The sequence below is a fragment of the Otolemur garnettii genome, unplaced genomic scaffold (genome assembly GCF_000181295.1).
Source record: "Otolemur garnettii isolate 467f Iridium unplaced genomic scaffold, OtoGar3 scaffold00016, whole genome shotgun sequence".
NCBI lineage: Eukaryota > Metazoa > Chordata > Mammalia > Primates > Galagidae > Otolemur > Otolemur garnettii.
In genome coordinates, this window is record NW_003852411.1 from 9447671 (window position 1) to 9461002 (window position 13332).

At 43.0% G+C, this 13332-nt stretch overlaps 1 protein-coding gene and 1 non-coding gene across 2 annotated transcripts in view; both read right to left on the reverse strand.

Moving 5' to 3' along the window:
• CUNH1orf21 (chromosome unknown C1orf21 homolog) overlaps positions 1-13332 on the reverse strand; it is a 233649-nt gene that overhangs the window by 136865 nt on the left and 83452 nt on the right. The window contains exon 2 of the mRNA XM_003785627.3: positions 12138-12357. Coding sequence (XP_003785675.1) covers positions 12138-12231 — 94 coding nt within the window. The 5' untranslated portion in view covers positions 12232-12357. The remainder of the gene's footprint in view (positions 1-12137; positions 12358-13332) is intronic.
• LOC111723843 lies at positions 4238-4342 on the reverse strand. Its single transcript, XR_002772295.1, has one exon. It is a non-coding gene; the product is annotated as a small nucleolar RNA U13 (small nucleolar RNA).

Genomic DNA, 13332 nt, shown 5'->3' on the forward strand with positions numbered 1-13332 from the left:
AGTGTTAGTTAATTCCTGAAAGATTTTGAAGAGTCTTTTTATATTAGTCATATTAAGCGTATGTGTTGCAAATATTATTCTCAGTCTGACATTCATCTTTTAACTTAGCTTATGGAGGTCTGTTTTGTTAACATGTAAGATTTTAGATTTCAATTCAGTAAAATTTATCAACCTTTTCTTCATGGCATTAGATTTCCTAGCATTATAAAGACATTTTACAACCTAAGATTATAAAAACACTCACCTGTATGTTCTTTAATGGTACTTTTTTTTTTTTTTTTTGGAGACAGATTCTCAAGCTGTCACCGTGGGTAGAGTGCCAATGGTGTCACAGCTCACAGCAACCTCCAACTAGGCTCAAGCGATCCTCTTGCCTCAGCTTTTCTATTTTTAGTAGAGACGGGGTCTCGCTTTTGCTCAGGCTGGTCCGAAACTCATGAGCTCAAGCAATCCACCCACTTCGGCCTCCTAGAGTGTTAGGATTACGGGCGTGAGCCACCGCACCCAGCCATTGATAGTACTTTTATGGTTTCTTTAGTTGAATTTTCAGATTCATCTGAAAAAATTCTGATATGAACAAATGAATTGGGGAGTTCATTTTTAATAATATACTGACGAATAACAGAATATCTTTAAAGAATGTGTTGCACATGTACTAAATACCAAATTGGAAGTATTGGATTAGCACTAAGTGCCCATATGGAAGTAAACCTCAGTGAAAATCACGCCGGGGCAGGGGGATGGGTAAATTTATACCTTCTGGGTACAGTGCGTACTATCTGAGTGAAGGGCACACTCTGTACAAAAACAAAATATGTACATAAAACATGTACTCCCTCGTATTATAATATACATATAAAATAATAAAATATGTGTTGAAAAGTTATAATTTGTGCATCTTTTTATCTCAGTTGGTTATAGATGCACTCATCCCATAACTGTCACTAAGGGCACCGGCCACTGCCACTGCCTCCTCTCCTCCCTGTGGCACGTCACAAAGAGATGGCCTCACTTCTACAGACACCACCACTCTGTGCAACAAACCCAAGGGCCAGAAAATGCTGGGTTATACTAAACACACACACAGATGTACAGATTTGTGTTTGATAAAGAAAAAATCTGCTGTTATCCTCTCTTTTTAAAAACCACACTTTTGAAGAAATAAGGCATAGTATTACATTCACCACTCCTAAATCGTGTCCTTTAGTGTTTAGATTTAAAGACATACACTCACACGCTCACGTCTTACATAGAACAGAAGCTGGTGTAGGTCAAAACAGAGCAAGAACAAACCATAGGAACACAGATACCTTAAAATCCAAAATAAACAGATTAACTGCGTGGCTAACTGGTAAGCTTTTATTGGAGAACTACACATCTACAATAAACTGATGAAGTATTTCACCCCCAGTATAATTGGAAGGGGCCCATCAACTGTCTTCAGAAATGTAAACTGCTTGAGTCTGAGGTCTGTGCATCTTCAGGCTCTGCCATGATGATGACCACACTCATTTGGTGCTACTGGAAGGCTTTACATACAGCAATACATGTGAGTCTCACACAGCCCTACGAAGGCAGGTGAGTACCAGCATTCATCACACTATACAGACAGGGAAAGTAAAGCAAAAAGAGTCTCAGCCATTTGCAGAGACCGTATGTGAGTGAGCTGCTAAGCTAGAATTTGAAGCCAAGTTGCCAGCGTTGCAGCCTGTGTGCTTACCATGACATTGCATTTCTGATCTACTGGAAACAGCCCTCATTACCACACGAGACTCCAGACATCCTCATTTAAAAGCTAGGGCTGAGCTCAAGCAGCCACTTGACAATTAATTCCCCACAACTCCTGGGCAATGGTTAGGTTGGACTTGATGGCAAAGACAGATTTCTTGTTTCTGAAGGAGGAATCTCCTTAGTCAAGAGGCAGGTTCTAGCCACGGTCTCACTTCTTTACTTACACAAACTCTCACGGTTCTTAGCTACAGTTACCTCTTCTATCAAGTGGGGATAGTAATGATATTAATGAAAATTACACATGAAAAATCACTTTTCACTGTAAAGTATAAGTTAAACAGTTGTGTTTTTGAGGCCATGTTAATAGTTCAGGGGCAAAAGAACCAGCCCCACGTAAGGGTCCAGGTGCCAAAGCCCAGGCCTGTGCAAGTCTCTGCAGAAGAGCTGAGGGCCTGCCTGAGGCCCACAGGCCAGGTGGGCACTGCCACGGAAGACTGCCAGGAGGGTGCTCATGGCAAAGCAGGTCCTTGCTGTCACAACAGCCAGGATCCCAGGAAGAGGCCACTGTTCTGCGTATCTACTTCTGTGAAGCCGCTCAGGAGAAACTAACTCCAAGGAGAAGAGGTGTAGGTAACGAAACCTCCCACCTCCCCCTCTGGTCCCTGAGCCATGTTGAGAGCTTTCCCCAGCACCAGCAAGCCTTGCCTGCAGCTCCAGTCCTGTCCACCTTTCCCTGAATGGTGCTGGAGGACCGGGAAGCACCCAGCAGCTTCTCCACCACCTTCTCCAGGGCCCGTTCGGCCTTATTTTCTGCCTGAGGAAGGGCTCCACGCAGCTCCAGACAGAATCGGGCATCTGGAGGGGCGTGAGAGCCACTATAGGGAAGCCGACAGGACTCTGAGGGCCTGCCAGCAGATCCCTGAGGACTCAGATGCTCCTTGGTCTTGCCATCAGGCTGCCTGGCAGCTGCAAAGGACAAATGCTTCTGTTTCTACTTATCTCTGTATCTAACATTAAAAGAACAGGCTCAGGATACCAGTTGGCAAGGAGAGAAAAAGTAGCACTTGGATTTTTTTTCTTTTTAAATATAGAAAGTCTATGCTCTACCATTTCTTAACTTTTTATCATAGGAAACTTTCCTCAGTAGAAATTTTTATTGGCTTTCCCTCAGCTGGACCAAACTCGCATCAAGGTGGCACTTTGTGGGGAGGCGAGGGGGCAGCAGTGCAGGGTTGGCCGAGTCTACCCCAGACCACCTCTTACTTACACCCAGAGCTGGAGCGCTCACTGGGCCCGCGCTGCCTCTGCGCTCTCCATAGCTGCATGTGGTGGTTCCTCCATACTGCCTCCCTATCAGATGTGGAAACAAACAGGGCTAAGGCATCCATCAAAGGCAACACAAGTGGTGGTACAGCTAGAATCAAACCAGCTGGTAGGGCAGAACTCACAAGCACTCCATTCCAGGATCATATGCATCACCTGTCCTATCTCTCCTGCCAAAGTAAGCACCTATTAGAACAGGATGGGAAACACCTCAAAGAAGGAAACAACACTTTTTGGGGTACCTTCTCCAAGTCAGACTCTGGGTTAAGTGCTTTTCCTTTGGAATCGTGCAGTTAAAACGCTTGGCTCAGGCGGACTGACTTCTCTCATTTTACAAGCCTCATGCATTTCCAGCTGGTAAGGCCTTTCTGAGACCCAGCTCAACACATCATGGAGTCTGGAAAGGCAACCCAGGGCCACGTCCCTCACTTATCTTGACTTAAATTTTTCAACCGTCGTGACTGTGATCTGGCCTTATCATACATCCATCAAACACTTCTGCCCTAAGAGGTTCTTGACTGTGTCCTCTATGACTCACTAAAAAGAAAAGGGGGGGAGGGCAGGGAAGATTTCCTCTTTCATCTTGGGGAAATAACAGCTTCAGAAGCAAACAGAAGCTTCTCCCTGCCAGCTAAAAAGTAACATGAGACGCACTGAAGATTACCACTAATTAGCACAGAGCAAGGAGCAAGTTGGCTTTGCTCTTCTCCTCAGTGGCCAAGCTGCCTCCTAATCTCTGCCTCTGATTGTCCCCAAGGGTCCTTCTTTCCCCAAACCCACGCCACTTCCTGGCTGGGTGTACAACACTGGTGCTCACTTAATGCACCTCCCACCTATGAAGCGGCAGGCAGAAATGAGGGCTGCTGCCTCAGCCTAACTCCTTTTCTCTTAGAAGCAACAATAAGTAATCTCCAAAACTGAAACTTCCAAGAGAAGGCAATTCTAACACTGCCACGACCACCTTACAGTGACTTAAACCAGTGCCTAGCAATAGAGATACAAGGGGAGCTATGCAGGCACTTTGCATATTTCTACTAACCACATTAAATGAGAAGCCGTTGAAATTAATCTTAATAGGTTAATCATTTAATCAGATACATCAAAAATATTATCATTTCAACATATAACCCATAATAAAATTATTAATGAGCTATTTTACATTCTTCTTTTCATTTTCTCTTCATGCCAGGTGGGTAAGGTGCCAACGTCGTAACGAGATTTGTGGGAGTCCCATCTCACGCATGCTCATGAAAACCCAACCATCAGGCTTATGAACTACTAAAAGGATCGTACATTCTTTTCAGTCTTCCTTAATATGAAATTAAGCAGTGCCCTTTACACTGACAGCCCAACCCAGGTAGGTCACTCAGCTAGCTCACTTGGTAGAACATGAGACTCTCAATTAGGACGAGCCACATTTCACATTCTCAGCACCCACATGTGACTGTCAGCTACTGTACCGGTCAGCACAAACAAATACTGTTCTCTCTGTCATTGTCCTGCAAACACAGGACCGTTCATCAATTTTCACTTTATGTGATCAAAAATTATTAGAGGAATAAATATGACTCATTTTGCCTCCAACCGCTTTCAATTTGGGTAAATATAATGTATTTTCTCAATTTTTACTATAACCTTGTGAAATAGGCCTCTACAGCATTTAAGATGGGTAACAGATTGGCATAATACCATCTCTCTCTTTCTTTCTTCTTCTTTCTCTCTTCCCCTCCCCTTCTCTCTCTCTTCTTCTTTCTTTCTCTCTCCCTCTCCCCTTCTCTCTCTCTCTCTCTCTCTCTCACACACACACTACACATACACGCTGCTATTACATGCTCTCAGTCAGATCCTTGATTGCTTTAGGGCTGCTCAGTCTTCTACTGCCTTTCCCAAAGAATTTACTGTAATAATCTAAGTGCCTCTATTTAAAGGGATTTATAAATATCAGATCCTCCTGGTCCTTAAACCAAACTTAGCAGCAGTCAGGGCCACCTTAGTCCTACAGGGGAGCTTGTATGGTCAGTGTCCAGCCTGATCCCTGAACAACCTTTAGCTCCCCAGCCTTCTGGGAGCCCTGTGTCTTCTCAAGACCATGTCATCCCTGCCTTCAGCTCATAAGCAAGGTTAGACATATAAGAAAATTGGCTTGGCATCCATAGCAGAGTGGTTATGGCACCAGCCACATACACTGAGGGTGGCGGGTTTGAATCCGGCCCGGGCCAACTAAACAACTGCAACAACAAAAGAGAAAATAGCCTGGCATTGTGGCAGTCACCTGTAGTCCCAGCTACTCGGGAGGCTGAGGCAAGAGAATTGCTTAAGCCCAAGAGTTTGAGGTTGCTGTGAGTTGTGATACCACGGCATTCTACTGAGGGCGACATTGTGAGACTCTGTCTCAAAAAAAAAAAAAGAAAAGAAAAGAAATCAAATAAACAAGCATATCAAAAGTATTCTGGGATGACAAGGAGGAGATGTTTTCTGATACGATTAGAAAAGCTTTCCTTAACAGTTAACACTTGAAAAACCAGCAGGATTTAAAAAGGTGAAGTCAGGAGAAAGGATGTGTCAGAGGATGGGGCGCTCCGGGGTGTGGGAGGAAGTCACAGGCGCACTGTCCAGTGCAGGGGAAGAAGGGCATGAGGAAGGGACAGCGCAGGACACAAGGCAGCAAAGGTGAGCATGCACCATCTTCCGACGTCTCGGACAGTGACTAAGGATTTGGGATTTTATCGGCTGAGAACTAGGGCAGGCACAAACTGAAAGTTCTGGAGAAGATTTAACACCAACAGAGGACTATTTTAAAATGCCAATCTGATAGTGGGGCAACAAACAGAGAGTTAAAAAAACAAAAAGCCAAATACCATCCTCAGGTGTTGGGCCACAGCAACCTAAACGATGGCAGTGGAGGTAAGGAAAGGCCAGGAGAGGGTAAGAGTATGGAAAGTAATTGCAAGAGCCAAAGGTACCTCCAGTTAAAGTCTACTGTTATTGGAATGATGGAAATAGGAAAAGCACAAACAGGGAAGTCAGGAAGTCAGTAGAACTCCAGGTCTGTCTCCCCTTGCTGGTAACCTACAGAAGAGATAATGATCTTGGGTTTTGACATGTTAATTTTCCTAATAAGGCCTGAATCTGTTCCAGGCACCTATTTTGATAGTTTAAGGGAATGACTGTTGAAAGAAACCCAGTAAGCACTTACTTTCCTTAGAGCTTGCTTAACTGGTTATAACTCAAACTGGATGGTCACTTAACTTCGTAAGCGGGTCTTGGCAATCTGCTCAGTTGTCCTCTGAATGACCTCAGCAGATCTGCTGACCACTATTCACATCTGCCCTGACCACTGATGGAAGGAAAATTCCAATCTGGAGATGGAACCCTCTGAAATAGACTTGACTTAGGAAAGGGTCCCAGTATAGAAGGCAGACCATAAGATCTGAAAACTTTTGTGCTTCAACATTTAAAGTGAAAGAAAATGTACCCATAAGTATCAGTGATAAAGTTCCTCGTCAATGATCTCCTAAGTTCTCTGACATCTAGGAGTCAAGATGCCCATTTTGCTTAATTCACGATGCTGGAACATTTCACAGAAATTCTGTCACATGTTTGGAGGGGTCAATCTCCTAAATAACTAAAACATCAGAGGCCCAAAGGGCTTCAGAAAAACAGAAATGATTGTTTCTCTAAACACACTGAGTATCAAAGCTCCCTGGCGCTCTTCAGAAGGTATGAAATTAAATTAACACCGTTAGGAAAAGGATGGAATGTGTCTGGGCACACACTCAGAGACACATCCTTTAGAGCCATTCCCAAACACGTCACCCTTTGCAGACTTTATCAACTTTTCTATAACATGTGGTAATAACATTTTTTAAACAGTTTTAAAAGCACTCAGCTTTTAAAAAATGAATGAGGCTACTTTACTGAGTGAAAAACAGAGGGATAATTTAGAAAGCAGAGTATAATTATCCAGGTTGGAAGACAACCCAGTCATAGATTCCTAGTTGCCTCTTTTAATGGTTATCAGTCTCCAGAGAGGGCTCCTGACAGTTCCCCACTTCCTTGGAGGCACATGCTCCAGAGACAGACTGACTCTGTGCTCCCTGGACTCTGGGCTGGTCTTGTGACTTGCTTTGATCAACAGAAGGAGGTAAAAGTAACATTCTTGGACATTCAAGCCCAGGTCTTAAGAGGCCTGGCAGCGTCCACTTCCTCTCTCGGAAGCCAGCCACCATGTGAAAAGTTTGGCTACCCAGCTGGAAAGAGAGATCTCGTTGACAGAGGCCTGAAACCACCTTGGACAGTTGAGTCCAGCTGAAATCCCAGCTGAATGCAGCTGCGTGCCCGAGCCCAGGGGAGAATAGCAGAGGAACCCCAGCCATCCCACAGAATCATTAGAAATAATACTGGCGGAAGAAAAAGTATCCAATGTACATACACCTATTACGAAATTAATTTAAACCTTTTTATATGAAAGCTATAACCTAATAACAACCTAAGGATACGGGGAGGGTGGAGGGAAGGGGGAGAGGGTGGAGGGAGAGGGATTCGAGGGTTCACTTCTGTGGTTCATCTTACAAGGGTACAAGTGAATCTTTTTATGAGTAGAATATGAATGTTTTAACACAATAACTAAGAAAATTACATGAAGGCTATGTACCCCCAAAGTGCATCAATGTACACAGTTACCATTCAATAAAAAAAAAAAAGAAAAAAAAAAAAAAAAATACTGGCACTGTTTCAGGCCACTACACTTGGGGTCATTTGTTACCTAGTAATAGATCAGTGAGACCATGGGTGACAAATGGTTAATAAGTGAGCCTGACTACCATCCATCTGTAACCATCTGTGATCATCTGGAGATTTTGTAAATTTCTCTTGGCGAACTAATTTAAATGGAGAAAAACAGACAGGACTTTATCATGTCATAGTTAAGCATTCCAGAGCTTAAACATCTAGAATGATGTATGGTCTTGACATTGGATTCTGGCAACACTACCTCCAGAACCCTACAGGGCTAGAAAAAATAACTCATTGTTTGGTGACGCTCTCTCCCCATTGTGTTCCTGCTTTGTGTAACACAAAACCACAAGCCCACCTGCAAATATTTATGTTAGAAAGATTAACAATATGGTGGATGCTGGCGTAAATAAGACTTTGATGTGAGTATTGAGAGGATGAGGAAAATTTAACAGAGGCCTTAACTAAGCTACTTTATGGCACAGACTGCATAGAGCCACAGGCACACAATGACCAGGCAGGCATGGGGTAGTCTGATTATTAGCCCTAATTCCTGACCCTCCCTACATCCATAACCTTGCTGGGAACGCACTGTGTTTGGACTCTACCTTTCTGCATCATGACTTAGGGCATAGTTGTGTGACCTGCTTTGGCTAAAGAAATGTAGGTGCAAGTGATAGTGTTCCAGCTTTATGTCCAAGTTTACGAGGCATCACATGTACTGCTTGCACTTTTGTCCTTGTGCAAAAAAAAAAAAAGGAAGTCCCCATTGGCTCACTAGTCCAGAAGGAAGACAGAGAGCAGTGCCAACTCAGCTGACCCTCCTACTCATGATCAAGAAAGCCATGCTTATTGTTAAATGCCTTGGAGATCTTAAGGTTGCCTACTACCCAACAATAGTTGACTCATACAAGGATCCTTTAATGGATGCTAACATGTACACAATACACATGGTCCTTTAGAACAATAGGCTCTTCCTGGCTATACGAGTTGTAACTAAACTAAGAAATGGATGATTAGGTGGTCTCATTGCCAAGCAGAATATAAGCATTATACAATATATTGAGTAGTATCAAATCTTGCTTTCACAATCTACAATTATCTTTCTAAAGATTATAATTTGCTATTCAAAGTTCTCTGTAATTTAACCCTAACTTAGTTTTCCAGCCAATTCTCTTGTACTTACGTTTTACATTTCATTTTAATTGGATTATTTATCATCTTGAATACGAATGTAAGATATGTCATCTTACATTACTTATCCTTTCTTCGTCCAGTTCTTTCCGGCCCTCCTAATCCGACAGGTTAGATTCTTCCAGTCCTTTAAGGCCAAGTTCATCTCTGATGTCATCTCTGTAAGAAATCTGCTCTGATTCTGCCTTTTAAAGCAGACTGTCCATCCCCTGACTCTTACCATGATGTATGTCTTTTCCTCTTATGGGATTTGGCTTATGCTGCCTCACAACACTTCCTTACCCTCTTACAAAGTCCTAGACAGCAAGGTTTATGGATTATTTACCTCTGTAATCTCATGGCATTTAGCAAAAGGCCTTGTTGCATGGTACAGACCAATCAATACTTTTTTGCTTTAAAAAATGAGTGACCAGTGGGAGGCAGTGGGGCATTGGGAAATAACATCTAGAGGGAAAGGTGGGCTCTGGAGTCCTAGAGATCCAGATGCCATCGCCTCACAGCTGGGCAATCATGGACCCGTTAGTCTCTCTGTACTTCAGCTTCAAATATGTAGAACTGGGATGGCACATATTTCACAGGATTGTTGTGAAAATTCAACATGAAAATGAATGTAAATGCCTCATCATGTTTGACATATGGTGGTGGCTCCATAAATGGTAGCTCTATTATAAAAATGATAAGGACACAGAATATCACATAGAAGTTAGTTTAAAACAGTGGCTCTCAACCTTCCAAATGCCGTGACCTTTTAATACAGTTACTCCTATTGTGGTAACCCTCAACCATAAAATTATTTTCATTGCTACTTCATAACGGTAATTTTGCTAGTTATGAATTGTAATGTAAATGTATCATATGCAGGATGTATTTAGGCAATCCCTGTGAAAGTGTTGTTCGACCCCCAAAGGGGTCAAGACCCACAGGTTGAGAACCACTGGTTTAAACAAATCCCTGAGGTTAGATTATTTTATCTTAGAAGTGAAGCATTTGAGGGCAACAGTGATGACTCTAGTTCCAATTAGCTCTTATTCCAGAAACTGTGGTTTCAATGATCTGGACTCTAGTTTTATTGAGATGTTCACATAGATGTTACCCTTCTCCAGGGTTCTCAATGCTATCATAGCTGGTCAGCACTAGAAGCAAATATGTTCCAGGAAACAATTGCACTCCATTAAAACAAAATAAAACAAAGCCCTCTTTCCCATCATACTGTTCCATAGTCTACTTTTAACAGAGCATTCATTAGCTCTCTCATGCCATCCCCAATTCCCCACCAGGGGACTAAAGCCACCATTCCAATGCACTGAAAGCGAGAGGCTCTGAAGGCAGTGGAATGACTTGACAGTGACTGCATGGCACAGCTGCAGTTATTTACATGTAAACATTATCTCAATGAGGTTCCTTACCAAGTAGGAGATGAAGAGATGTTTTTATAAATAAAAGTGTTATGCAAATGTCAAGCAGTAGGTATTATTGCTAAAGTAATTGAGCAAAAACTGCCTTGTACTAACCAAGGTTTTATTCACCTATCCACACTTCATCAGAGCAATACCTAAATCATCTAAGGCAGCAGCCCCCAACTGGCACTGGGGACCAGTTTTCATAGGAGACAATTTTTCTACAGGATGGGGTTGGGGAGGTTTGGGATGATTCAAGCACAGTACATCTCCACCTCAGATATTCAGGCATTATAGATTCCCATAAAAAGCACACAACCTAAATCTTTCACAGGCACTGTTTACAGTAGGGTTCACATCAAGATGAGAATCTAAGGCCACTGTTTATCTGACAGGAGGCAGAGTTCAGGTGGTGATGAGAGTGATGAGGAATGGCTATAAATACAGACGAAGCTTCACTGGCTCGCCCACGACTCACCTCCTGCTGTGTAGCTTGGCTGCCAACAGGCCATGGACCAGTACCATGGTCCATGGGTTGGGGAGCACAGGTCTAAGGGATCAACTCAAGACCAGGCAAGACCATTTATATGGTAAGTGTCCAGGCACATAATGTCAGGGAGTGAACTGGACAGGATATGCATCCCCAGGGAAGGGTTAGAAGTTCTGGAGGCCACAGTCTTGCAGAAGGAGCAATAGCCGCCCTGCCCATTGACTGTAGCCTCAAGGAATGAAGACCCAGTGTTACCAGATCATCTAAAAAATACTGGGGCTTTATGTGAAACATCTTGATTTTTAAAGGTTGACTTGCTTTTTATTTTAAAATTTTTTGTGCAGGCCAGAAATAAAATAATAGTTGCAGACCAGAGGTGGCCAGGAAGTCTGCCCTGATAGCCTATCATTTAGAATTATCCTAGGGAGCTTAAATAAAAGATGCTCACTACACTCACTGTATTTGTATTTTTTAATCTGAAAATGTATAATTCACTATTAACCCGAGAAAACACTTCACTCCTTCATTTATAAATCCTCACTCCAATTTTGGACTTCTGTTTTTAGTCTCACAGTTCGCCCCCACCAGGACGCCCTGTGGCCGCTGTCCCACGCATCTATTTAAATCCTGCTGTTCTTTAAAGCTTGGTTTAAATGCTAGTTCCTGCATCAAACCTCCATGATCCTCCCCAAAGCCCCCTTTGTATGAATTAGGATGTAAATTACCCAATGTAAAATATCTGCATTGATTTCTTTTTTATTTTTAGATTATTTATTATTATTATTATTATTTTATTTTGCAGTTTTGGGCTGGGGCTGGGCTTGAACCCACCACCTCTGGCATATGGGGCCGGCGCCCTACCCTTCTGAGCCACAGGCACCGCCCTGCATTGATTTCTATCAGGTCTCCTCACCCCTCTGCCCCAAATGGTATAACCCAATAATTCCTACAATTATTCGCTGCTACAAAAGCGAAAGCCTTAGAAAGAATAAGTTCTCATGTTTGATAGCTTAACAGGGGAACTACAGTTAACAACAATGTACTATATTGTACAAAATAGCTAACAGCAAAGTTCTTGAAATGCTCCCAACACGTAGAAATGATAAATGTTCAAGGCGATGGAGATTCTAAACGCTCTGATGTGATCATTAAACACACTGTGAACGTAACAAAAATATCACATGCACCTAATGCATATACAGAAATACTAGGTATCAATTAAAAAAGTGAAAGGCCTACAGTCAAGGGTAAAGTTTGGTGAAACTCACCGCCAAACACATCTCCATTCTGGTAGTTTTTCCCTTTCTGGGCTTCCTCTTCATTTTGAACAGTGGCAACATGCTTGGCGGAGGCACAGCCCATAGTCTCATTCGGTCAGCTTCAGCCGGGCTGAACTGCAAATCATCTCTACAGACACAGGGACATTTTTTTTTTCTTTAAACACAAAGGAAATCCACCTTGCTGCTGAGTCAGTCAAGCTGTGTGCACCTGCAGGAACAGAAAGCTAGATCAGAATGGGCGACCCCAGCAAACCGTGAGCCTCAGTAGCGTGCTGCGCTAGAATTCGTGACACCCCGTCACCCCGGTGTCACGGTGGGCGCAGAAGAATCAGATGCAACATGGCCTGTTCTCACTTGATCCCCACTCGGAAAGCAAGATCAGCAGGCCTGGCCTCGCCAAACACATGGCTGAGGAGTGAACTTTTTGAGGGAATACTGAAAATACATATTTATTTACTTAAATAAATATTTAACCATTACTACTTGCCACACATACACTTAAAGTGCTTATGTTTGCTAACATTCTGGAATCTCAAAAATCTTCAGAGTAAGGAAGGTACATTCTTAAAATCCACCCAGTCCCCAGAAGAAAGCTCTTCTTCTTCCCCGGCCCCCTTGCAGGCAGCTCTCAGAATTTGCCAGTAAATGGTGACTTTCCTCCTCAGACTGAAACACAGCTAGTTTATACAACATTTTGTCTAACTGAGGTTGGGGTTGTAAATAATTCAATATTTTATCTTATAAGAGGTGACACTGTTTTGGAGACAAAGGAAGGAGATGGGGCAAGATCTAAGATCTTAAACTTATTCTTGTGCATTTCTGCTTAGCTAGCTGAATGTTTAAAGGACTGAGCAGAACGTGAAGAAAAGCAAACAAAGCAGTTGCCTACCTCTCGGTATAACCTTTGTACCTCTGTTGACCTCTTGTAAAGCCTTAAGTGGTATTTACGGCTAAACCACAAGGAGATAATCCTCAAGTTGACTAAAGCGAATGCACCTTCCCCTGCCCCTCCCAAGCAGGCTGCCCACAACCTCAGAGTCTGCTATGCTCAACACGCTCTTCATTTTTATTCTTTCATCATTCTTCGGTTGTAGTTGCCATTGTTGTTTGGCAGGCCCAGGCTGGATTCAAATCCGCCAGCTCTGGTGAATGTGGTTGGCACCCCGGCCGCTTGAGCTACAGG